We start from the raw sequence: 24,654 nt of genomic DNA on the forward strand, positions 1-24,654 counted from the left end.
TGCAAAATGATTAATTCACATGTAAAATTAACTACTACCCAAGCCAGAGTTTGTACAATTGTACATATATGGGTTGTTGACTGAATGTGCGATTTTCTCAATAGGGACAAAGAAATATGAAATTGAGCCTAAAACATATAGCAAAACTTAATGGGAATTTCGAGAAATTTAGGAGGTCTCACTCACATATTTGTTGGCAACGGACCCCTGTAAATTACAATTAGCACGTTCATCGCTATAAAATCTGCTTACGTTTATAAAGTGCTGCAGAAGTTTAAATGGTCATTCTGTATTAAATCACCATGTTGCTTAGAAGCAAAATTTAGAAGACAACCATCCTAGAGAGAGAGAGAGAGTAACAATTACAATAACGAAGTAACGTGTAATTTGATTGGGGTACAAACTTGACCCTGTTTGATTATGATATAGTATGACTTATGATTATTCATCTCCCAATCAGTGAATCGATATGTATGCACTTGCTCTAAGCTAGCAGGAAACACCAGAAAGCAAAGAGCACTTATATTGCAGAAATGATCGTCGAGTAAATAAAAAGGGAAAGGGAACCTAATGTTGTTCATGAATACACAGATGCAAATATGTTAGAGGGAATTCGTATCTTGTGCTTCTCATAGGTGGAGATCATATGTTGGCTAAGTCAGCCAGCTGTCGTCGCAGTGGAAAGCAGCTTCGTCTTGTGAGAGGCATTCGCAAGTGATGAAATCAAATTGGCTCGGTGTGGACGGTACAAGAAAACCGGTAGTGTTGCGCACTTATATAGGAGGAATTGCAAGTGCATTGCAATATAAAGACACTAAATGGGATTCATCATGACGCCTATAGATAATGGCAGTTTTTCATTACAATTGCTGAAGAGGAAACGAACCATGGTGGAGGCTAGCATTGTTGCATGAGGAATTGCAAAAGGCTTATCAAAAGAGTAAATTGAATTAACTGTGGTGTCTATTCCAATTCATGGCAGTGGGCCGATGGGAAGATGATAAGGTTCGACTGGACTGAAAGCTCCAATCAGGCCTTGATTTTGCAGGCCTGGTAGAAATGAAGATCTAACGATGGATCTTTGTGGCACAATGTTGATCCAACAGCTGAAATAACATGATGACGTGGCTCATTGTGAGACTTGCTTTATAGCAATTAATGCATGTTAGTGGGTACCAATTATATAGGAATAATGGATAGGAGTTTTACACCTACTTTGAGTAGGGGGTTTTGTGGTATAAATAGAGAGGGAGAGTGAGGCCTCCTAGTATCAGTTTTAGAGAGACACAAGTTGAGAGAAAGTTAGGGTTTTGAGTTTAGTTCGAGATTTTGGTGAGGAGTGTTGTTGGTCCACTTTGTAAATACTAGTTGATGCAATAAAGTCGAAAAGTTTCAATCTACATCTTCGAGTTTGTCATCTACCAGTGTTTCTGGGTCCCGACGGTCTAAACGCAGAAGTGCGCGCGGTCTGACCGGTGGGATAGCGGCGGTCTGACCGCAGGTGTTCGGGCGGTCCGACCGGCAAGGCTTCGACGGTCCGACCGGCGGCAGGCAGGTGGTGTGACCGGCGGCGACAGGGCTTCGACGTCTACTTCGTTTGAGGGTAATCTTTAATTCCGCAAAAGATTTTTGGGTTTTTGGTTTTCCCTACCATTCAACCCCCCTCTGATAGGTTTGTTTGGTCTTGTGCGATCCTACAAATCTTGTGTGCTATCGTGTAGTTTTTGAATCTCTAGCCCAAGGTTGTACACTTTATATTGGCCTAACATTTGAATATGCAAAAAAAAACACTGAATCAAATTAGTAAAGCTGGAGGCAAAAATATTCTACAAGCAAACTAGCCGTTGTAAAACTAGCCATTGTGAAGCTTGTCTACAAAATAAGGGTGCAGATCCCTTCCATCCCACCAAATCTCCACATTCTCTCTACTACAAGAAGGGCCCACATCCACTCTATCAAGCAGATCCCAACTTTCACTCTACTCTACCAGCTGCCCACATCCATTCTACACTACCAGATCGACAAAAATGTCCACACAACCTAGCTCCCAACATGATAGTTCTGAGGTTAGCAACTTTGATGCTATCCCATTCCACTTGATTTGGGATTACATCAATGATCCAGTTGAGACTCAGATTGAAAAAGACATTAGTTATCAAATTGAGAAGCAACAGAGAGGTCCACCAAGCCAGCAGAGAAAGTATATAAGAAGGGAGTGTCAAGATGCTGAGGATCGGTTGAAGGCTTACTACTTTTCAGAAAACCCAATGTACAACGATACCCAGTTCCGTCGGAGGTATAGGACGAAAAAGCATCTATTTCTACACATTGTGCAAACTCTTAGTGATTGGTCTCCGGTTTTTCAGCAAAGAAAGGATGCTTTTGGTAAAGTTGGATTTTCTCCTTTACTCAAATGCACTGCTGCTTTGCGAATGTTAGCATATGTAACATATGCTGATATACTGCTGAGACCACTGTCATTGAGAACTTGGTCAATTTCTGCAAAGGTATTATTGAATGTTTTGGGCCAAAATACCTAGGAGGCCCACTGCAAAAGACATCCAGAGGTTGCTTCATGTGGGAGAGGCTCGAGGCTTCCCCGTATGTTGGGAACTATTGACTGTATGCATTGGGAGTGAAAAAATTGTCCGGTGGCATGGAAGGGACAATATACCCGTGGGGATCATGGAGGGCCCACTGTCATGCTTGAAGTTGTTGCCTCACATGACTTGTGGATATGGCATGTATTTTTTTTGGTGTGGCTAGGTCCAACAATGATATCAATGTGTTGAACCAATCATCATTGTTCACAGCACAACATCAAGGGATAGCACCGGAGGTTCATTTTACCGTCAATGGCAATGAGTATGACATGGGTTACTACCTAGTTGATGGCATCTATCTTGAGTGGGCAGCATTTGTGAAAACATTCAAATTGCCTCAATGTGAGAAGCACAAGTTATTTGCTCAAAAGCAAGAATCGACAAGAAAAGATATAGAGTGTGCATTTGGTGTTTTGCAATCTCGTTTTGCCATTATACGTATCCCAGCACATATGTGGAAAAAACGAACTCTTGGTGAGATTATGTATGCTTGCATTATTTTGCATAATATGATTGTCGAGGATGAGAGGGACTCATATGAGGGCCGTCCTGACTTTAACTATGAGCAAAGAAGCTCTCCTGTACACTGAATGGATATGGACAAGGGCCAATTCCTGGATTTGATAGGGTGCTTGAAATATGCGTGGCTATTCAGAATAAAGACATGCATCATCGACTAAAAAATGACTTGACTGAGCGTATATGGGACAATTTTTTTAACTTATATGGACAAATTTGGAGGCAACCAACCTGAGCACTAATTAGCTAGTCTTGTTTTTCATGTACTAAGTATTGTTTCCCTTTCAAATTATTTTTTCTTTACACAATGCAAGCGTACTACTAGTTCTATTACAAATCTATATACCGGATGTTGTTTCTTTTCGTATGAAATCATTTGTCAACTAAATTTATACCGTCAAGTCACAGCAAGAAAGAATAGGACTGTATAGATTACAGAAAAATAATCACCCTGATGCACTTGGTGTGGCGGATCCTCGCCTTGGAAGCGCATATCCTCGGCCTCCGTCTTCCCTCGGCAAGGTTTTCATCCAAGGCCGCCGGCTAGCAGCGCCGTATGCGACGGCATACTGATTCCACTGTGTCATGTGCAACAACCCACATGAGCGCGAGCACGAGCCACACGAGCGCTGCGAAGGATCCGATCTAGTTGGATCCATAGCTGGTTAACCTGATTTGCTCTCGTCCATGGGTTAATTTCTGGATTATCACGAGATTGGAAATTTGGAAGGTTTTGTGAGGGAGATGGGAAAGGAAGGGGAACGAGGGAGAGAACAGGTGCTTGCGGATTTTTCCGCGAGGGGAAAGGTGGGACTTAGACTTTTTTTTTCCCATCAAAATCGATTACACACTGCAGGGATCGAACCAATATTCCGTTCGATTTTTTGGTCAGAATAAACCGACGTTACACTACAGATGCTCTAAAGAACCTAACAGTTAAATTACACCTGGTAGTACCATTTTGAGATGTAAGGAAATGTATTTATTTTGGGGACACAACCCTAGATATCACGTATCACGAATTGGAGGAAGTATTTCACCAAAAAAAAACATGTCAATTACCAAGTTCATTCATAATTTGAAGTTACGGGCATAGAAAATGGTCGGTTTATTTTTGCAACAAAAAGAAGTGCTTACGCTGTCACTTGCTCACTTCCCATGTGACCAAAATCTGAAACTCTGAAACCACAAACCAGACTCCACAAGACCACAACTCGTTAATCCCTCGATCTAAAGAAAAAAAAAACTCGTTAATCCCTCACGCGGCTTCTCAAATTCGCACGCGACGGGATAAAAAGAAAAAAGAAGAGGAATAATTCGAAGGGAAGAGGAGGAGGAGGATCTCAATATCTCATCCTGCTGCCACTGCTCGACTCCTCCTACCCTCCCCCAAATCCGCGAGCCTCTAGGGTTCGTGGGATCCCCCGGAAATGGATCCGAACCCTAGACTTCTCATCCTACTCGTCCTCCTCGCGTTCTCCGCCACCGTGGTAAGAACAAGAACCCGTGAAAGTTCAGATCTTTGGGCAAAAAATGTTGTTTTTCTTGGACAAATCTTGTGAAAAAAGTTGCTGCTTTTTTTTTTCTGCAGGCGGTCGCCGAGGACGGCGAATCGACGGGGGGATCGAAGGTCTCGCTGGGGCGCCGTGCAGGGGTGAGGAATCTGGCTCTTTCATCATCGCTAAATCTGATTAAAGATGTGTGTTTTTGTGTTTTTTTGTGCTGAAGTGCGAATCTGTGATGGTTTTGGATGATGCGAATTGTTAGGGGTTCTTGCACGGGCTGAAGAAGGAAGCAGTGGTGGAGGGAGACCATGGGGTGGCCCTCGATGAGGTCGGCCCCGGGCTGTTCGATGCGCTCTTCGCGAGTCTCTCGATGATCTTAGTCAGCGAGGTACTTGCTTGGAATGAGCTAGGAGGGGTTGGAGTTTGGGTTCCATATGTAGTTGCTTGGTGCTTGGGGGTTAGTTAGGGTGGCTATGAAGTTTTGATGATGAGAGGGGTATTGATGTTTGGGTTGCATTCATGGTGATGTAGATTGGAGATGAAACCTTTATTATTGCGGCGCTAATGGCAATGCGGCACCCCAAGTCAATCGTTCTGTCTGGTGCGCTATCGGCGCTCTACGTGATGACGGTGAGCTCCTCGAGATCAATTCATTTCGTTTATCCTATCCAATGAGTAAAACTTAGTATCATGCTTATACTTGACTTGTTAGATAAAGTTGTAATTTGTAATCCTTCACCCTTAGTATATGTAGGTCCAGAGATAAATTATATGTTACTGCATTGTTTATTTTTGAAGTATGCATTTTCCATAGTTCTGATTAGTGCTATTATGATGGCCTATTGACCTGTGGTGTCTATACTCATGTTTGGTATATGTATATGCCAATTATTTAATTTCATTTAATCTTATAAGAAATTACATGGGTTTGTATATGCTGTTAATATGTATATTTGTTCTCAAGGTACTATCAACTGGACTTGGTAGGATAGTCCCCAACTTGATATCAAGGAAGCACACTAACAGTGCTGCTACAGGTACTTATTTTCTTACTTAGTGAGTTTCCAGGTGTTTGCTTCGGGAGTATGCTAGTTCATGCTTTTCATATCTGTAGTTGTCATGCTGGCATGCTGGCAGTCCTGCCATTTCTTGTTCTTATAGATAGAGGGATATAATAAGTCAGCTAGTTTCCATCATTATTGCAAACTTCTTACATTATGTGGAATTCAATTAGAAAATTAGGTATCGCGGGCAACTGATTTCATAACATATATCTAATATTCCTGTTCAGATTTCTCAACGCATACTTCAATATTTCCATGGATGATAGTTTCTACCATAATTCACATGCTGGACAGTTTACATATGAAACAACTTAGGGCCTGTTCACTTTGATGCCAAAAAAAACCTTACCAAATTTTGGCATTACCAAAATTTTGGCAAGTTGCCAAAATTTTGGCAACTATGCCAAAATTTTGGTAGGATTTCTTATATAGTTACCAAAATTTGGCAGCAAACTAAATGTAGCCACTTTTTTAACAACTTTACCAAAATTTGGTAAGGTTGAAAATGGCATCAAAGTGAACAGGCCCTTATACACTAATATTCCCATTATTTTCTCATAATTTATCTACTTTGTTTCCCTGCTAGTTTTGTACTTGTTCTTTGGACTACGTTTGTTATACATTGCTTGGAAGTCTGACCCAAAGGGATCTCAGAAGAAGGAAATGGAAGAAGTATGTCATCTTTTTATGTACCATTTGCCTGTCATTGTTCATAGTGCAACTCCATTATTCATTTGTTGAGTGTTTGATGCCATGGTCTAACATTAAACATGATGTGCTATTATCTTGACTTTTGTTTTGGTATTTGCACTATTGTAGCTGGTATTGGATTGCCCATGCGAACACAGAACCTGCACACCTGCAATGAGATACTCGAGGAACGAACAGACTTTTGGTGCTGTGGAATCTCTGCAACTTTGGTTCTTCTCATTGTGAAAGGGAAAAAGGAAATAACCACGAAACTCTTGCATGAGCTCCATGATCAATTGACGGCGTGTGCCATCCCACACATCCCGATCATGGCGTGTGACACAACTGGATGTGCGTGCCACGACCAGGACGTGTGGGATGGCACATGTTGTCAACCAATCATGGTGCACATGCAGGGGCTTTGTTGCTTTGTGATTATTTCCTTTTTTTTTTCTTAATTTGCAATGAGAAGAATCAAAAGGCTGCAGCAATTACGCGGAGCCAAAATCCTCTGTTCATTTCCTCCTCGAGTGTTTGATTGCGAGTCTGCAGATTCCGTGTTTGTGGGAAATTCGATGGATGGTACCATCGGTTCCAGAACTAGCATTGTGCCCAGGTGTTGTGACAAATGCGATATAAATACTGTAAGATCTAAAGTCAAAAGCACGAAAAGTAATTATGCTTGAATCTAAAAATTGTATACATGACTACGTATTAATCAATAACCTAAATACAAACCTGTGCAAACTATGCAAAGTTCTCATACAACATGTTGCCAACAATACAAATATATGCATATATCTAGCCACACAAGATCTAGTGTGGGGGATGGATGTTAGAGCACCCAATAGCACAACTCTTATTAAAAGAGTAAAGATTAAAACGTCCAGAGTCCACTTGCTGACAGAAAAGAACGGAAGGAAGAACTACAAATGAACTATTGACCAGCCTAAATCATCACTTTAGGAACATGAGTCCTTTTCATCAGTAGCTAAGATAAATAAATAGCATGATACTTTGTTCCTTCAAAACTGGCAGACGGGCATATGCTAAAATGTCTAATAGTAATTCTGATGCCTTAGCATTAACTGAAGTTTTTGTAAGTTACCCATTTCCTAATAGGCTTTGGACTTGGTTTGACTTAGTTTTTGATAGATCGGATTCATTTAAGTGCAGATTGACTAGCTGCGGCTTTTGAAGTGTATGCGTTCAAAATGACTGCTAATCTTATAAAGGTTTATGCATGTCTGGACAGGTGGAAGAGAAGCTTGAGTCAGGTCAAGGAAAATCAACCCTTCGCCGGTTCTTTGGAAGATTTTGTACACCGATCTTTTTGGAGGTCATCTTTTGTCACCTTATAAATGTTTGTTAAATGTTCCAAACTGGGACTGCATGCGTATTCAGTACTTATATTCAGATGTTAAATGTGTTGTACAATAGCGCCTTATTATTGTTGCTGTGTTATATTTGACTTGAATATTAGTTCTCTTTTGGTAAGTAGTTATCTATAATATGCTTTTTCTGATGAGACACTCTTTGAAATTGCATCTCATAATTTTTTTCTCTTCCCGCAGGCTTTTATCTTAACCTTCTTAGCTGAATGGGGCGACCGAAGCCAAATAGCAACTATTGCGGTAGTGCTACCACTCAACTAGCAGCACATTTTTTTTTCTATTTCTTAACCGAGTTAACTCTAGCTATAAGCACCCAAAACTGCTGATATAATTGATCTATTTCATTTATTTTACTGAGTGATGTGATAACATACTAGAAGATGAATCTTCCAGGCCCAAATATATGATTTAATATTTTGCTCTTATGTTACCTTGCAGCTTGCAACCCACAAGAATGCAATCGGAGTAGCAGTTGGAGCATCATTGGGCCACACTGTCTGCACATCACTTGCAGTCATAGGTGGGAGCATGTTGGCATCCAAGATTTCACAACGGACAGTTGCAACAATCGGAGGTGTTCTCTTCTTGGGGTTCTCCGTGTCATCGTACTTCTATCCCCCACTATGATTAACAGCATTAACAGCTCCTTACTCTTTCTTGATACCCTTTGGTCACCCTGCTCCCTGTGTTGAGCAAATGAGTAGAGGAATTAAATTGATTCTTTGGGCACCTCTACGCTACGATTCGCAATTCATGTATAGCCCTTGCAAATGAAATTGTTCCTGACCATGCTACTTCACTTCAGTCTATAGCAGAAGCCGTCTCGATGATGAAATCATGTCTGATTTTTTGCTTGGTTGTACCTGACATCTAACTTATACAATATATATACACTATGTTGTTCAAGGTTCCTTGCGTATAGAATATTATTCTGGTACCATTTTCTATCTACTGTTGTCCATTTTCTTTCAGCCATACAAAGTTTAGGATGAAAAAGAGGTGAGAATAAATCAAACCATAAATTCACCTTTTGGAACTTAATAATCTGGACCTGCTACAGCTTTGCACAGTTGTACCCCAGGCTTATACCAGGACATTTTGTATGGATTTAATGTTGATTGAATGGCACATTTATCTTATTTGAGTTATGATCACCGCAAGTTCTCATATGCATATATTTGTACCAGTGGTCATTCCGGTCCCCACATTTATAAGAGGTTACAATAAAGTCCATCCATCATGGTTTGCTGGTGACTAAATGTTTGATAACATTTATTTTTTGGAGGGAATGTCTGGTGACATCGATCTTTGCAAGAACACCAACTAATTGGCATGATGCGATTGTGAGACCCAGCAAATCCAACCTTTGCATTGAAGTTTGGTAGAAATCTATTTATTCTTGCTTTGTGCTAAAAAAAATGCTTGTAATTAGCATCGTTTTGATGTGGTACAAGATTATGCAACAAACTACTTTGAGAGAAATTTATGAAATAAATATTGGATTACTCTTTATTTCCTCATTGCTGCACTCATTAGTTGCAATGGAAATTGTACCTTTACGATGGTAGTATGAGAAAATAAACAAAATTATATAGCCACAACCAAATTTAGATTATAGTTTTTAACTTTAAATTAACTTAAGTGTTTTTCATTACATTATAAAAGTTTAAGCTAAAATCATTGCTTTGGTCATGTATCTCTGCTTGTAAGTTACAGCCAGAAAAAGCTCAGTAATATCACTGATAGATTTTTTTTATGTTAATAACAATAAATACTTCACTTATGATAGATCGCTATAAACATGAGAACAATTCTTACATAGGGAAGAAATAAGATGTACGTACAATGGTGGAGTTGTGAGAGCCTTTTTTTTTTAGAGTAAGTAATAGTAAGTTTTAAATCCTGGTATCTATAGTTACGTGGTACACTTTCAATAGCTTCTGTTTCCTGTCTTTTATATAACTGAAAAAAAATAAAATCATACGCTAACAACAATACACAAATCTACAACCATCATCAGCTGTCAACGTTGATGTGCATGAAATTCAATCGGCACATCGATCAGCAGTTGATTTTGGATATTCTGTTGACAGGTTTGAGAAAGACACAACGACAACATGCAACACCACCGTATAGAAACAACGCTATACGGATTTTCACCAATCGTAGATGGAGATTTAGCAGTAGGTGTTATCTCTATATTTAGGATGATGTTCTAACTTAGGGTGTGTTCTTTTCTCCCATTTTTCAACTTTTACTCTCCCGTTTTCTGATTATATGTTTCCGAACTACTAAACGATATGTTTTTTAAAAGAAGCTTTCTACAGAAAAGTTGCTTAAAAAAAGCATAATAATTCATTTATCAAGTTTTGAAGCTAATGATACGCTATTCCGTTGCTTCGTTTTGCATGCCGAGGAGAAATAATTTCCAACCCGCTCTACGAACAACAAAGTAGCTTTCTTCTGTTTAGTCAAGTTATACTTTGTAATTTATAGTCCATCGACCTACGAACTTCAACTTTTTATAATAATTGGTTATAGATTCTTTCAAAGCAAACGCAGAAACGAATTTCATCATCTTTGAAGAAAACATCACCCACAAATCTGCATCGAGATTCGTGCACATAAGCCTACAGGGGGCGAGGAGCCAATCCCGCGGCGACAGGTGGCAATGGCACGCCCAAGTGGAAAATAGTGGATGCACCGTACCGCCCGGTCCGTCCGTGTGGCAGCACAGCAGGCAATAATAACCAAACTGATACCGGCAGCTACCGCACCTTCCTTTTGTTTTTCCATCCATCCATCCAGATAACCACCATAACCACCTCCATTTCCTCCCTCCCTCTCTCACTCACTGCCTTCCCTTGTACTCCACACTCTCCTCTCTCTCTCTCTATACATACTTAACAATGTGGCCATGGCGACCAAACGAAGGCAGGCCAGGCACCACCATTCTGCAGTTGCGTCCATCTCTCACAGCTCTCTCTCTCTCTTTCCCTGAGCATTTTCTAGTGTGTTTCTGGCAACGATGACACCGATCTCCGAGCAGCAGCCCAGCAGCAAGGAGGTGCAAGGAGGACAGGCTGCTGCTGCTGCTGCTGAAACGAGTTATTTCAGATCAGCTCCAGTTCTTCCTGCAGGTGAAATGCATAGTATACGGTCCATTTCTTGTTAATTATCATGGTTCATGGATATGGTAGGATATGGTCATATTCGTCGAGCGACGCTGCAGGGACTGACATGTGGGTCCGGGAACGTAAGAGGCCTAATTTTAAGTAAATGTTAGGAGGTTCTAATTTTTTTCACCTCTTTTTTCTATAGAGGTAAATTAATTGGTACGATTGATGGCTTATTTTTTCTTCTCATATTTTTTTATATGCGTATCTTTATTTTAGGCGCGATGCAGGACGAGGAATCGACATTCGGGAAGGCGAAGAGCGCGGACCAGGAGGAGAGGCAGCAGGCGGCGAGGCGCGACTTCCTCGCGGGGATCCGGAAGCTCATCAAGAGCTTCAAGAGCCTGTCCCACATCTTCGAGGTGTACAAGGAGGACGACGAGGACGAGGACGAGGACAGCATGAACATAGAGATCGGGTTCCCCACGGACGTGCAGCATGTGGCACACATCGGCCTGGACGGGTCCAGCAGCATGTCGAGCCTGAGGGGCCTGCAGGAGGAGGCCAGGGAGCTGCTCTCCATGTCCAGCCTCACCATGGAGCAGTTCGAGTTCGCCATGGCCTCACTGGCTGCTCACAAGGACCCCAAAATGGTGGTAGATAGAGTTGCCCCCAATTAGTTTACTAGGATGCCATAATATATATAGTTTATGCTTGTGATCATGGGTTAATTTGTGCTGTAATTCTCTTGCGTACTCTTTTTTTTTTGTATTTTGATGCTCTTATTTTTGTTCTCTTTAATTTGTTCATGCCCTGTGCTACTTTGTATGGAGTTCAGAATTTTGCTTGATTCGTGGTGATGTGAGTCATGTGACTAGGTTCCTTTGGTTTGGGACTATAGGCCGATGAAATGTTTGCTTATATATAGTGTATATATATGATAGCACAACAATGTTTAGAGAGAATAAATGGATACGGTAAAGATTACGAAATAGTATGAAAATAGATACTAAAAAAAACCCCACAAAAAATGAGAGAACATGTGCAATCTTCTTTGATGGTATCACCTATCTGCCCTTGCTAGGCCCCATTTGGAACATTGCCAAAATATCGTGCAGATTCATGTAGGAAATAATTCTGTTAAGTTTGGATGCAACAGCCGTGAGTATTGTCACATAGGAGTACCAGTCAGTAGTGTTGCAATCATATACAGTATACAAAAAATCCATTTCAGTACATGTGTAACTTAATTTCCCCAGTACTGCAGTACTACTAGTAGAAGCAGCAGCAGACAACCCTGGAAGTTGTCTGAAGAAACAAGTACACTGCACTATCTGCAACAAGAGAATACCTGATGATGATATATAAGCAAATAAAAATTACTAGATGAATGATAGTAGTTTCCATACTTGTCCAATCACATGTGCAGGAATTAATGAAAAAGGAAAAATCAAGACCACTGCATCTGTCACAAAGATGTACTAGCTCACACGATTTCTCAGTACATATACTTGCACCAGTTGACAGCCTTGGCCTTTGGGTAAATCTAATTTTCAGAGTGGGACACCAACAGTTGCTTGCTTTGGAGAATACATGCTGATGATGATGGACGCACATGCATACACCAGAATCAACTCCTTGGGATCCAGAAGAATTCAAGAGTCAATGCATATACAATACTACCAAATTAGTTTTATTAGATCTAACATTAAATACATTTTGATTGTATATTTATTTTGTGTTGAAAATGTTGGTATGTTTTTCTATAAACTTGTCATACACAAAGAAGTTTTCGTTCAAAAAAAAAGTACACATTGAAGTTTAACCAGGAAAAAAACAAAGCATCTTAGAATATGAAATAGAGGAAGTAAATGATTCCATCTAACAGAAAAGACACCTGATTACGCGGCAGTCCTTGGAAAACAGCATACTATAAAATGACAGATGGAACAATACCAGGGATAGGTGCCCAGTACAAAGAAACTTTGATCAAAATGACAATATGCATATGCTTGTACTTCTTTGGATCACCATGTGTCACCAGTACACTTAGAACTCATTGTCAAATCGCATCGCCCAGTCTTTATTTACCAACCGATGCATCAGACGAAGAAGTCGGTACAAACATCTGAAATGCTCTGTTTTGTTTTGTTTCAATCAAAATCCCAAATGCACAGCCCCATGTTAACAGAACTCTTGTTTGCTGTAGTGATCTGGTACAAGAACAGCTTCTTGATCAATTTCATGCTGAGATGGATCCCTCAATACGAAGGCTGTGTGTATAAAACATCCAAGACACAGGTCAACAGAAACCCAAAAAGAATAAATAGCTTGATTTGTGGAATATTTATTCATTACATGCAAACACCTACCGAACGAAATGACAAAACTACATCCTTCATTTAATCGCTGTTTTAACATTTCTCCAAACTTTGTCATAACACGATTCATACAAAGCTAAACTTTATACATTCAATGAGCCATGACAAATGTGAATTTAACAATGTTTCTGAACTCCAAGCAAATTTATGACAAATTGATTCTGCACTGATTTAAGTTTTGCAAAATAAATGTGCTCTCTACAGACACCCACTAATTGACCTAACCACAATGACACCTACTGGGCAAACTTTCAGTTCATGGACCATAATAGTAGGATTTTTTTTTTTTTTGCAATTTGAGTATGGTTCTATATCCGAATGTGCAATATGATAATTGGGTTTTCTGAAGATGAATTCTCAAATATTAAATCGGAAATTTGTACTCTACATGAATTATACCAATGAAATCTGTGTTAGAAAAATGAGTTCAGGAGTATTCTTGATGCTCAGGACATAGTTTCATGTGTATAATCTCTAGGAAAAGGAACCTACCTAAGATCTTATTGCCTGTCTTTTATCCACATTGTCTTTCTGTATGTACAATTTGGCTCCTCAATGATCAGTGCATGATGCTACAGAATAATCTCATGCATGCCCACAAAATACACATATTTGTAATATATGCTCTTTACCTTCATTAACAAATATAACTGTGAGGAGATAATTGTTTCACAGAACCACTCAATCAAAATTAATTACTTGTGTCACATCAAATAAGTGGACCATGTCCAATGCATTCTAAATGCCAATTTGTCTGTTGTACCCTTTTTTCAGCAAAGCCAGTTTCTGATGTTCAGTGTGTCAAATTATGGTCATATCAATAAATCATGCATTTATATGTCCAATCACAAACAACACATAAAGAGAAGGCAACAAATATGCAACACATTAACATTAAGGCACATAATTAATTTATTAGAAAGATACAGGCTAAATCAAAGATAATGATCATCACAAACGCTGTAGATCTATGCTAAGAAATGAAATAATTAAGTGCACATGATTTCAGTAGTACCTCATGGGCAATTCTATGCTGAGGCATATAATCAAACCTGATCATCCTCTGTTTCCACCTTGGATCATTGGAAAGCAATGTCACTTTTCAATCATGTGTACATGTAGTTGTAACATCAAACTCCCTAATCTGCACAGGTCTTCTGAGGAGTGGACCCATTTACGCATAGAACCTCACTTGCACATCCATCCTCGCTTTACGCATAGAACCTGGAGATGTTATGGTTGGGACGCACGGATTTATATGATGGCATTAATCTGTGTAAACTCTCCATGATAGTCTAATTCCACCACAATCACACAAGATAGGCCACAAGGGCCTCTACTACAGGCCAGGGTATTACATGAACCCCCATGATCACTCCCAAAATCCCTTCCAAGGAGCAGGCTCGCTTAGGAATAGCACCGCATTTACCTTTCATCCTCGCTTCATGTAAAAGGAGTAAGGAACCCATAGGTATTAAGGTTGAAGTCTAGTACTCTAGTTTATATGTTAGCTTTAACTTATCCAAACACTCCATATGAGACTAATCCACCAACACAGCAAGATGAGCCACATGGCCCTCCTCTACTACTAGAAGGCCAGGGGATTATGACACATCCTTCCTAGCACCCAGGATAGTTTGATTAGGTTATGAACTACAGTTTCCTTTCACTAAAACTTGTTACCCTTCATCTTTTGCTTCTTTATACACTGCCCCACACCTACCAATTACCTTCAACAAAATTAACTATAAACAACAAAAAATAATATAGTTATAGTTATAAACTTGTTGCCCTTCATCTTTTGCTTCTTTATACACTGCCCCCACCCCACCAATTACCTTCAACAAAACTAACTATAAACAATAAAAAATAATATAGTTAGATTTCACAATAATATAATACCAAAGTTCACAACAAAAAACTAGTAGAGGTGCTTTTTATATGCTAGGGGCATTTTATTCCACCTTCATAAGATTTTTTTTAGGCTTTCCAAAATGGGGAAAACATTAATTTTATGCCTCTAAACCTTGATTAACGATATTTCATTGAATATACTCCTTATTTCCCCCATAACCTATTGATAACTTAACGTTGTTGATTCTCTTCTCCCGCAATTCCAAGTTGTATTGTCCAAGTGGCACGCCTATATTTGGTGAGAATGGCTGAAATGCCACTCCCTTTCTCCATTGGTCACAATCACAAACCTCAATACCCTTTCCCTACCGCCTAGAGATGGCAATGGGAACCCGATCACCAATTCTCCGCTGTGAATTCACATATTAGGGGATGGGGATGGTTGATATCTACCATCCATGGGGAATCAAATGGTAAAAAAACCATCACCATCGGGGATGGCAGTGGCGGGGACGACGCTCCACCCCCCGTCCTCGTCCCCCGCAGTAACTCGCATTTATTGTACCTAGGGACCAATTTTAGACTATTTCAGTAGATATAACTTGCCTGGCCCATAAAATTAAGGCCCAATGACCATGTATATATTCCTAACCCTAGACCGGTCAACCCTTAGTTTTCAACTCATTCCCCATCTCCACATCCATCGAACAGGCTGTCCACTGTGCCGCCGCCCAACCGCTGCCGTTCAAGTGCGCTCACGTGGCGTCGTCTCCTTTTCCTCGCACGCAGCCCCACCTCCAGCCGTCCTCGTGTGCGGCGCCACAGCTAGGAGCACGAGCGCCGCCCTCGTACATTGCTAGCACGTCGCTTGCCGGCTCTAGCTGTCCTCGCATGCGGTGCTGCGGCAAGGAGCACGAGCACCCTCCTCGTCCATCACCAGCACGCCGTCCGCCGCCAGCCGCCACCCGACCGTTTCTCTCCCCTACCAGCTGCCGACCATGGCTTCGGCCTCCCCCGTAAGTTCTGACGGCGACGAAGCAAGGTGAGCACATGCGGGGATGAGGGTAACCGCGGGAATAAAATCATAGTGCGAGGGGCGGGGATGGATAAAATATAGCCCCATCGTGGTTGGCAGGGGCGGGTATGATGAAATTTTAACACCGCAGGCCCAAAGACATGGTTGTGACCCCTAACGGTGAATTCGTTGCGATCTCTACTACCACCACAAGTCCATGATCTCCTTTTTCCCTTCTAAATCTCTAGCATCTTTCAATGCCAATCCATGACTACCAAGAAAAACTTATTGGATGTATTGTACCTATAAAGGGGCATAGTCATGGAGCTAGAGTTTGCCAATGAGGAGCTAGGGCGCCCATGCGTGCCATTAGACACATTTAGCACATGTAGATATGACTACACTACCATGGAATTAATTCAATCCCTTGATCATTAGGAAGATCAATTAACCCCATATGTAAATGTTGATCAATCCACCTATTTCTCTTGGTTTGATTTGATTGATTGTGATCGATTAGTTAGTCCATTGTGTCGCATCGCCATGGATTGTCAAATTCTTCGAAAATTAAAGGAAATGTGAGGATGCAATACATTGCTCTATAAAATATTGTTTTTTTTTATTTATGTGTTGCTAAGAGAAGGGAATTTGTCCATTTCATGTTTCGGGCTCCAAAAAAAGGGTGTGGAAACAAATAGAAACTCTTGAATGGAAATTGAAAAGAAATGTAGCCTAAGTGATTTCACTAACTTGATCATACAATGTTCATTTTTTAAGACATGAGGTATCCAAATCAATATATGTAGTCGGTGTCATGGAGAAGTAATATTGTGAAATTGTTGTACTTTCCTTAACCTAATGCCTTGGAAAAGGCAAGGAACACATGATAATGGCTCCAAAATAAAATAAGGAATATAGTGGGCATGGGCAAGGTGTTAGGAATTGTTTGATGGCATATTCTGGAAGGCATGGTCACTACGGAATTTTTCTTTCGAAAGAGTTAATTGTGTTACTGGTGCCATAAACAACCTTGTCTCTATTACTGCAGGGGAAAACTGTATAATTTGCATTATAAATTTCCCTTATCACCTGTAACAGTAGTAGAATTTATTCTGAAATAAATACAGTACTAATATTGAACTCATGACCTTCTGGGAAAAGAATACTTAACAAGCTGGACTAAGCAACTCAACCAACCACATAACCTACTTGAGGTTACAATAGTGCTTAATCTGTCAAAAACATATGAAAGTATGTCCCCTTAAATAAAGAAGTGCCTATGAACTATATTTTAGGTCATTTAAGAAGCGTAATAAAACAATATTCATAGAAGCGTAATGACCTTTCTTTTCTCAAGGAAAAAAAATCTAACTGCCAAATAAAAGTGTGCAAAACAGTGTCAATGATAAAATCATCAAGGCGTCCTGCGGAATGCAGGAAAGGTTGAGAATAGAATTCTGAAAACTTTACATTGGAAGTTACAAGACTAGACCAAGCAAAAAAGTTGGAAATCAAAACTGTACATTTCCAACGAAGTCAGAATAACAATCCAAAGAAAAAGAAGAATTTGGAGTGCACCGAGGTGTCAAGAATTTGTCAAAGCAAAAGGGGCACAACTTGTTAGCAGGCTATCCTCACAATTCAGTTTGCCTCTACACCATACGGAGTACTTAATTTCCTATCTTATTTGTTTCCAGTTTGGAGTTGAGATAATATCGCCAATGGATACAATATCTAAATATAATTAATATTAAAATTCAATTGATTATTTATGATTGACTATTAGGATCAAATGTAACTAGATTCATCCTTTCTATTTATCCTATCACAAAAATCGACAGCAAATAATTGTTTACCATGTTTTTTTTAAAAAAAGAAACAATAGTGATCCTTCCCCAATAAAATGCTGAAAAAGTTCCATAGAAGGTACGATAATGCTAATTTTGTAGAGCAAGTTGCTTTAACTCAATCTCATAAATCAATTATGTTAGGGCAATATAATTGAATTTGGGTTCTCAATTGTGTCAATCTTATTGGATTCAAGAGTAAATATTAGAATAATATGGAAAACGTCTTTTTCTCCATTGTATCATTTCCGTAAGGGTGATGACAAAAGAAAACTTATGTGGGCCTGATTGTACAATGTTTTAATGCATTACATTTTGACCTTGCCTATCTCCATGGAAGTGGTTGAACAGTGAAGAACCATACTAATTTAAAGATCAACCTTTTCAAAGTCCAAGAGCTAAGTGTTGTACATTGTGCATGTACATGTTGTATGCTCAGTATGGATTAAAAAAACAGTATGCCATGATCACATAAGTGCAGAGTTACTGCAACAGCAATCACACATACCATGAAGAGCCAAAACAAAATTTATCTCGTCCCAAATACAAACTAAAGTTGGTTCAAAATGGCAAAGCAAATTATAATTCGTACTCCCGCCTATGATTCCAAATGTTGAAGTTGTGCATGCACAAGAACTAAGAAATGTGTGCTAAAATAAACTTGTTTCCCTGCAGTTATTATCCATTGGAAATGAAATGATACACCATTTTCTATACATCAGAGTGGTAGTGATCTCAATTAGCAAAGGTAAGAGGAAAAATTGGGTACAAGTGCAGAATCAAAAGTCCTATATCGTCTTATATCTAAAGAAGTGTAAATAACTCCAAAATGACCTATATTTAGAAACGGATGGAGTACTAAATTCATATAGTCCAAGAATAACCAGCACTGAGCCACTAATGATGGAGCAGTACTGCATTAATTACTCTGCAAGTTTAGTTGAGTTAGCAGAGAGTGCCTAGGAGTCTGATCATAACCTTAAAATTTCATGTGGTCCTGCACTTGCCTAATACTAGTACTAGTACTAATGCATGCAACAATATAATGTAAACGATGAGTTCAGTAGATAAAATACTGAACAAAGTTCGCATGAAAGTAATTAGGGGAAATTATGCCATCAAGTTCTTAACAAAAAATAGCGAAATATTTATCTTATGAATCTGTAAAACTAAGGTGATGGACATGATTTATAAGCTCCATTTTGCTCCAAACGAACTAATAAATAGTATATGCACATAAGCAACCTTTCTCAAAGAAAAAAAGATTACTGATGTGGAAAGGTCAACAGAAAAAAACAAATCGTGTGGAGAAGTCTTCAAAGAATTTTCATGCGAAAAGGCTCACTAAAGATGAAGGAAACAAAACCATATGCATGCATATGCGGTTGAAATTGATTAGTCACAACAGCATAAACAATAAGAGAACATTTAGGGGATGGGGGTACATATAACTATATATAGCTAAGTATGGTGAATTGGTGATTGAGTTGAGTAAGTATACTCACCAGTGAGACTGAGAGGAGAAGCTGAGCTTGTGCATGCGAGCGAGAGCATATATGTGTGTATGGCAGTGACAACGGGAGAAAGCACGCAGGTACGCCGCCGCGGGCCGGCTCACCGTGACCGCCGCACCGGCGTGCTCTCTCTCGTTGTCACCGCCGGCCGGCGAGCAAATTAACCAACCAAATCTTCGTCGGCTGGCCGGGCAAGAAATCAACCTGAACCTGAACCAGTAGAATCAAACCGAAATTTATTGGATTAGACAAGATCAGCTCCCTCTGAATCAAGATCGAAAAGAGACGCAGATGTGTCCTCTCTTCTCTCCCTCTGAATCAAGCAGCGCAATATTACATGGAGAACGGATCGATATGCGGCCATGAAACCAAGATCCAAGATTTTTTTGCCTTAATTTAATGCCTTTGCAAGAAAACAGGAAGAACAGCTCGAGAAAAGAAAAGAACCAAAACCAGCATGCATGAAATCTGAAAGAAAAAAAAAAGATCAGTAGCAGACTACTACTCCGTAGCTACTCTAGCAAGTAGTAATAGCAACCAAGAAAACCCGTAAACGACGACCACGGACATGAAGGAAGAAGGCGTAGTTAGAAGTTAGAACAAGGGTTGTTTTTTTTTTCATTTCACCTGAGGTAGAAGAAGAGTAGATCCTCGCGCCATGGACGAGCGAGGTTGGATCGATCAGAAGATTGAAGACAGGAAGCTTCGAGGTATACTTCAACAATATACTAGAGGATGAGGAGGAGAAGAAGGAGGAGGCAGCGTGTCGTCGCCTCGGCGCATGGGAAAAAGCTACTCCTACTACTACTACTAACGGACTACTCCAGTAGCTTAGCTCTCTCTCATCAGTTGGCTCCTCGATCGGCGAGTGTGTTGCGTTGTGCGGTGAGCTGCTGATGGTGTGGCTTTATCGTCAGCCTCCTGCTCGTCCTGTTACTCTTGTGCGGTACGGAGTGAAATTGTTATTTGTTACTAGTACAACTAGAATGTCATTAAAGTTGAGAAATTTTGACATAGCACGGAAAAAAAACTGGTATTAAAAAAATAGCATAAATATTTCTTCTTTTTGACCAAAATTAGATGACACTTGTTTTTCTTTGATTAATAGCACTGCCTGTCACATTTGTCATCCAAACATTGTTTAGCCATGATTTAAGACGTGAAAAGATGATTTTGTTCTTTATTCTTACCAAACTTGATCTTGGGCTCCTTGGCTATTCGGCTTGGCTTGAATCCCGATGGACAGCGAGGGTGAGTGGGCGTGGGTGCGATGGCCGGTGGAGGTGGGACACCGTGGCGGCGGTGGCAGATGAGGAGGTATGTCTGATGGAGGTCGTGCTCCTAAAAGAAAGGGCGGCAGCGGTAGCTACTTTCAGGGCATCGCACGTCATGGAAAAGGACGATGACAACGGCAGTTTTGCAAGCAGCGATGGTTTCTTGCTAGGTGCTGTGGTGCGACAATGACGGCTGCTTGCGGGTTGCTCGACCGCACGTGGCAGCGAGGCGTTGCGGATTGGTCAGCGATGGCCAGGGCCGGAGGGGCAACGACAATGGTTGCTTGCGGGTCGCTCAGTGAGATGAGGATCGAATGGGAAAGAACGAGAATGCGAGGAAAATGAAGAACAAATTAGTCCCATGAAAAATCTCTCTACTCTAGTCTAACCTTGTTGGGTCAAAATTCAACGGAAGTGTTACATGCTGAAGAAAAACCGATTGCATATTTTCCTGGTTAAAGAGAGAAACTACTTTGCTATTTATTTTATTGGTATCAGGTTGTTTCCTGTGATATGGTTTGAATTTTCTCACTAAAAGTCTAATATGGCATAAATATAGGTCACCATTTACATATTTATTATATTTACTTTCCTTTCATCTGTCTTTTTTAAATACTTCCTCCGTAAAAAATGAATAAGGTGTATAGTTTGACGAGTATTTCTAAACCCATCTTTAAAAGAGTCTTACTAAAAGAAACACATGAAAACTTATAGTGTAACTACTTCACTTCAATATTTATAGTTTCAGGTATAGCAGAGGTGACAGAGCTATAGCCAAGAAAAGAAGGCATGAGAAGGACAAAAAGCATGCCATACTAGTAAGAAAGATCAGATGATTCATGAAGCCAAAGTGATATTAGAACAGTGGAATTTAAATTAAAATCACATAGAAAAACACACACTTAACTTTGCACTAAAACCGCAGAACGTGCGAAAAGTGAATTATTGGTTCAAAAAGTGGGATCATCTTGAAGTGGAACTTCTATGTGGTCCCATCGAATCTAATCCTCCACCGACGGAAAAAAAAAGAGAGTGGTATGTATTTTTAAATATAAGCGTACAAAACATAAGATTTGTTAATCCTGATGTCTATTAGACGATTAAAAGGTGACAACTTTTAGAATATTGATATATGATTTTCTTTGATATGCATGTTTCCTATTAATAATCAGCGTAGACCTCGTCTGTTAAACAAACGAACAGACCTCACCATAAGCTCAAGAAGAGAGCTAAAATCATCCATGATTTGGCTACTAACGACTATATGAAAATCCATTGAGTTTTCTCTTGATTTTTGCTGAAGCTCCAATACAAATCACAAATAAGTCTTTTTTTTTTGGAATTATAAGAGTAAAATTGTGACAAGAGAAAACATATGCACATAAATGCAAAACGAAGCCACATGCCTACAATGTCACACATGAGCAGCAGCAGAATAACCAGACTCGGGTACGAATCTCCCATGCAAAACAAAAAACACGAGCCCAAAACCAAGAGCCCCTGGTGTGTCAGAGACAGAGAGCATTGGTAGTAGGACTTGTAGTATTGTTTTTTCTCTCTTCCTCGGATGAAATTAACACGAAGGACCGGGGGCTATTTCCGGGGTGGCCGTACCACTCCACGTCATTTGGCTTATCCACTTCTCAGCTCACTAGGCTATCCCCCACAGCACTGTAGAACTAACTGAAAGAAAGCTAAGACGTACCCGAAAAGATACACCAACCGTTCTGCGTGGTGGGCCTGCGCCATGTTGGTTTAAAGAAAAAAAATCCCCGGGGGGGGGGGGGGGGGGAGGTGTAGAGATGCAAGTGGTAGTCCCGCTGCCCGTATAAAAACCCGCTTGCTATTTCATTTTCCACATGGTACTACAAAATTTTAAAGAAAAAATGAACTAGAAGTGAGATAAGCGGGCTAAAAAACCCGCTTGCCCGCTCCGCTTGCATCCATAGGGGGTGCGTATTGCAGCATTGATGCTAAACTTATATGATTGCATAATACAATTAAACCCTATTATTTCGTGATGATTATAAACTGTAAAGACTTTATAAATAATAAAAATAGTTTATTTATAAATATATATGGGTTTTAGAGTTTAAAAACTAGTAATATTAAAAATAAACCACGAAGAAAAATCCCCTCGAAACCAACTTAATTTTAAAAATCAAAGTTTAACAGCAGCTTATAAATAGAAAAACAAACAATATAGTTGTTACTCCCTACATCCAAATAGTGTACTTTTAGCTAGTCAAAAATACTAATTTGCCAGGATGTTAAAAGACAACTATACCCTTTATTAATGTGGAGGAAACACAACGAGGAGGAGAAAAAGAGGAAAATGAGAGACTTACTACAAGTTCGGTGGTTAAAATGAGAAGAAAAAATAAAACACCAGAGCTTTAGAGCAAGGATAATAGTGGACTGTAGCCAAGCAAAAACTTACATGGAGATATAGAAAAAAATGAGTAGTGTTTGCTCTAATGCAAGAGAGCCAACACTACTTAATTTTGAGTATTTGATATCTCACTTATACATAAGTGTCTCACATATGGATTAATGCATTTGTTTTAAAGCTTAAGTGAGAAAAAAATAAAGACAACCTTATAGCTAATTTGCTATATATATTAGCTTAGTTAGCTCTACTATTAAACTTGCTCAAGTAGCAAGTATCGATATTACGAGTTAGGTATAGCTCATATACTTGGATTTGTAGTCTCATGGAATACCACATAACTATTACTATGCGGAAAGGTATATTCAAATATGGGAATATATCATATAAGAATAACAACTTCTTCCATGGGAATAGGGGTTGTCGGAGTCTCATGTGAAGGGGTCTTATCTACCCATGTCCTACAAAGGCTCTCCTAGTTCTACCTGGAGAAAGAAGTTGACTATCTGTATAAATGCATCCCTAGAAGGGGAGGACATCTAATTACAAGCCACATCGTAGATCCATCAGATGGAAGACAATAGCTAGCCGCTGACTTGAAGTCGTTGGATTGGTTCTCGTCGAGTATTAGTTGGTAAGCTAGATTAGCTAGCTTCCTGTCCCATTGTAATCTATGAGATACACTCTAATTCTCTAAAGCTATACATATAAATTGCATTAGGGTTATTACCCATATTGGGAGCCTTAACTAGTATATAATTAATCCCTTGTCTTACATCTACTTATCACATTCTCGTATATACCTTGGTACCAGCGTGGTAGCGTCCCCCATACTATACAAATACCGTAATAGGGTATATAGCTCGTCTACGATGACATGCCAGGTAGGGGGCTTGGTGCTAAAAGGTTTAGATAATATGGGTTCAAGAGGCGTATTTTTTGATGACGACTTCTATGATCAGCTTGACCTGGGAGATACGACCCAGTCAGTGTTCACTCTTCTCCAAGTCGGATCCGTCCCGTTCCCGGTCTTTGGAGCTACGTCGTGGATCCACCCTACAGCTCCCAGCGAGAATAGGGCATTGATGTCAAAGCCCGCTCGCAAGGCCAAGAAGCAATGGTGCCCCTTCGATGATATGAGTTCTCACTCACTAGATGGATGCAACGTTATGTTAAAGGATAAAGCTGAATGTGTGCTTGCAAGCTTCATGATACTCAGTGTGTTTCCCCCCATACAAATTTTGTCCCATCCATAAGACAAAATCCCAAACTCTGTTGGAGTGCAAAGTCTCATCAAAGTCGTCGAAGCTATGAATCCGCACATGCCAGCAAGTTCTCCTCCCAAGAGTTGTCCGACCCACCCCTAACAACGTCAACCGATCAATTCAGGATCAAATGATAACATGTCGTATAACTCAATTTTCGATGATTCAGAATGACTGGTTGGTTACCTCAGACTAGATCCCCTGAACCATATATATGTTCTCCA

The 24,654-nt window shown here is 39.9% G+C and overlaps 2 protein-coding genes, 1 long non-coding RNA gene and 1 pseudogene across 5 annotated transcripts; 3 read left to right on the forward strand and 1 right to left on the reverse strand.

Moving 5' to 3' along the window:
• The first annotated feature begins 2,027 nt into the window (after nucleotides 1–2,027).
• On the forward strand, nucleotides 2,028–3,193 carry LOC112936988 (uncharacterized; annotated as a pseudogene).
• A 1,160-nt stretch (nucleotides 3,194–4,353) lies between these two features.
• Nucleotides 4,354–8,960, forward strand: LOC4350494 (GDT1-like protein 3). The gene is made up of 9 exons (NM_001404463.1): nucleotides 4,354–4,612; nucleotides 4,714–4,776; nucleotides 4,890–5,015; nucleotides 5,159–5,257; nucleotides 5,592–5,664; nucleotides 6,278–6,363; nucleotides 7,637–7,720; nucleotides 7,956–8,015; nucleotides 8,214–8,960. Exons 1-9 carry the CDS (start codon nucleotides 4,553–4,555, stop codon nucleotides 8,400–8,402), a joined length of 840 nt encoding a protein of 279 aa, NP_001391392.1. The 5' UTR covers nucleotides 4,354–4,552; the 3' UTR covers nucleotides 8,403–8,960.
• Nucleotides 8,961–10,626: 1,666 nt separating this feature from the next.
• On the forward strand, nucleotides 10,627–11,741 carry LOC107278085 (uncharacterized). 2 transcript variants are annotated; one of them, XM_015761121.3, is made up of 2 exons: nucleotides 10,627–10,915; nucleotides 11,171–11,741. In XM_015761121.3, exons 1-2 carry the CDS (start codon nucleotides 10,804–10,806, stop codon nucleotides 11,569–11,571), a joined length of 513 nt encoding a protein of 170 aa, XP_015616607.1. In that variant the 5' UTR covers nucleotides 10,627–10,803; the 3' UTR covers nucleotides 11,572–11,741. The 2 variants fall into 2 exon arrangements, with proteins under 2 accessions (XP_015616607.1, XP_015616608.2); XM_015761122.3 differs by having other exon boundaries at nucleotides 10,890–11,031.
• A 907-nt stretch (nucleotides 11,742–12,648) lies between these two features.
• LOC107279247 (uncharacterized) lies at nucleotides 12,649–20,368 on the reverse strand. Of its 2 annotated transcripts, XR_010737790.1 has the most exons (5): nucleotides 20,130–20,368; nucleotides 19,494–19,712; nucleotides 14,288–14,496; nucleotides 13,765–13,904; nucleotides 12,649–13,164 (listed from the first exon to the last, which is right to left on the reverse strand). It is a non-coding gene; the product is annotated as an uncharacterized lncRNA (long non-coding RNA). The 2 variants fall into 2 exon arrangements; XR_010737789.1 differs by lacking the exon at nucleotides 13,765–13,904 and having other exon boundaries at nucleotides 20,130–20,366.
• Between the last annotated feature and the right edge of the window lie 4,286 nt (nucleotides 20,369–24,654).

This window comes from Oryza sativa, chromosome 11 (genome assembly GCF_034140825.1).
Source record: "Oryza sativa Japonica Group chromosome 11, ASM3414082v1".
In the NCBI taxonomy this organism is placed as follows: Eukaryota; Viridiplantae; Streptophyta; class Magnoliopsida; order Poales; family Poaceae; genus Oryza; species Oryza sativa.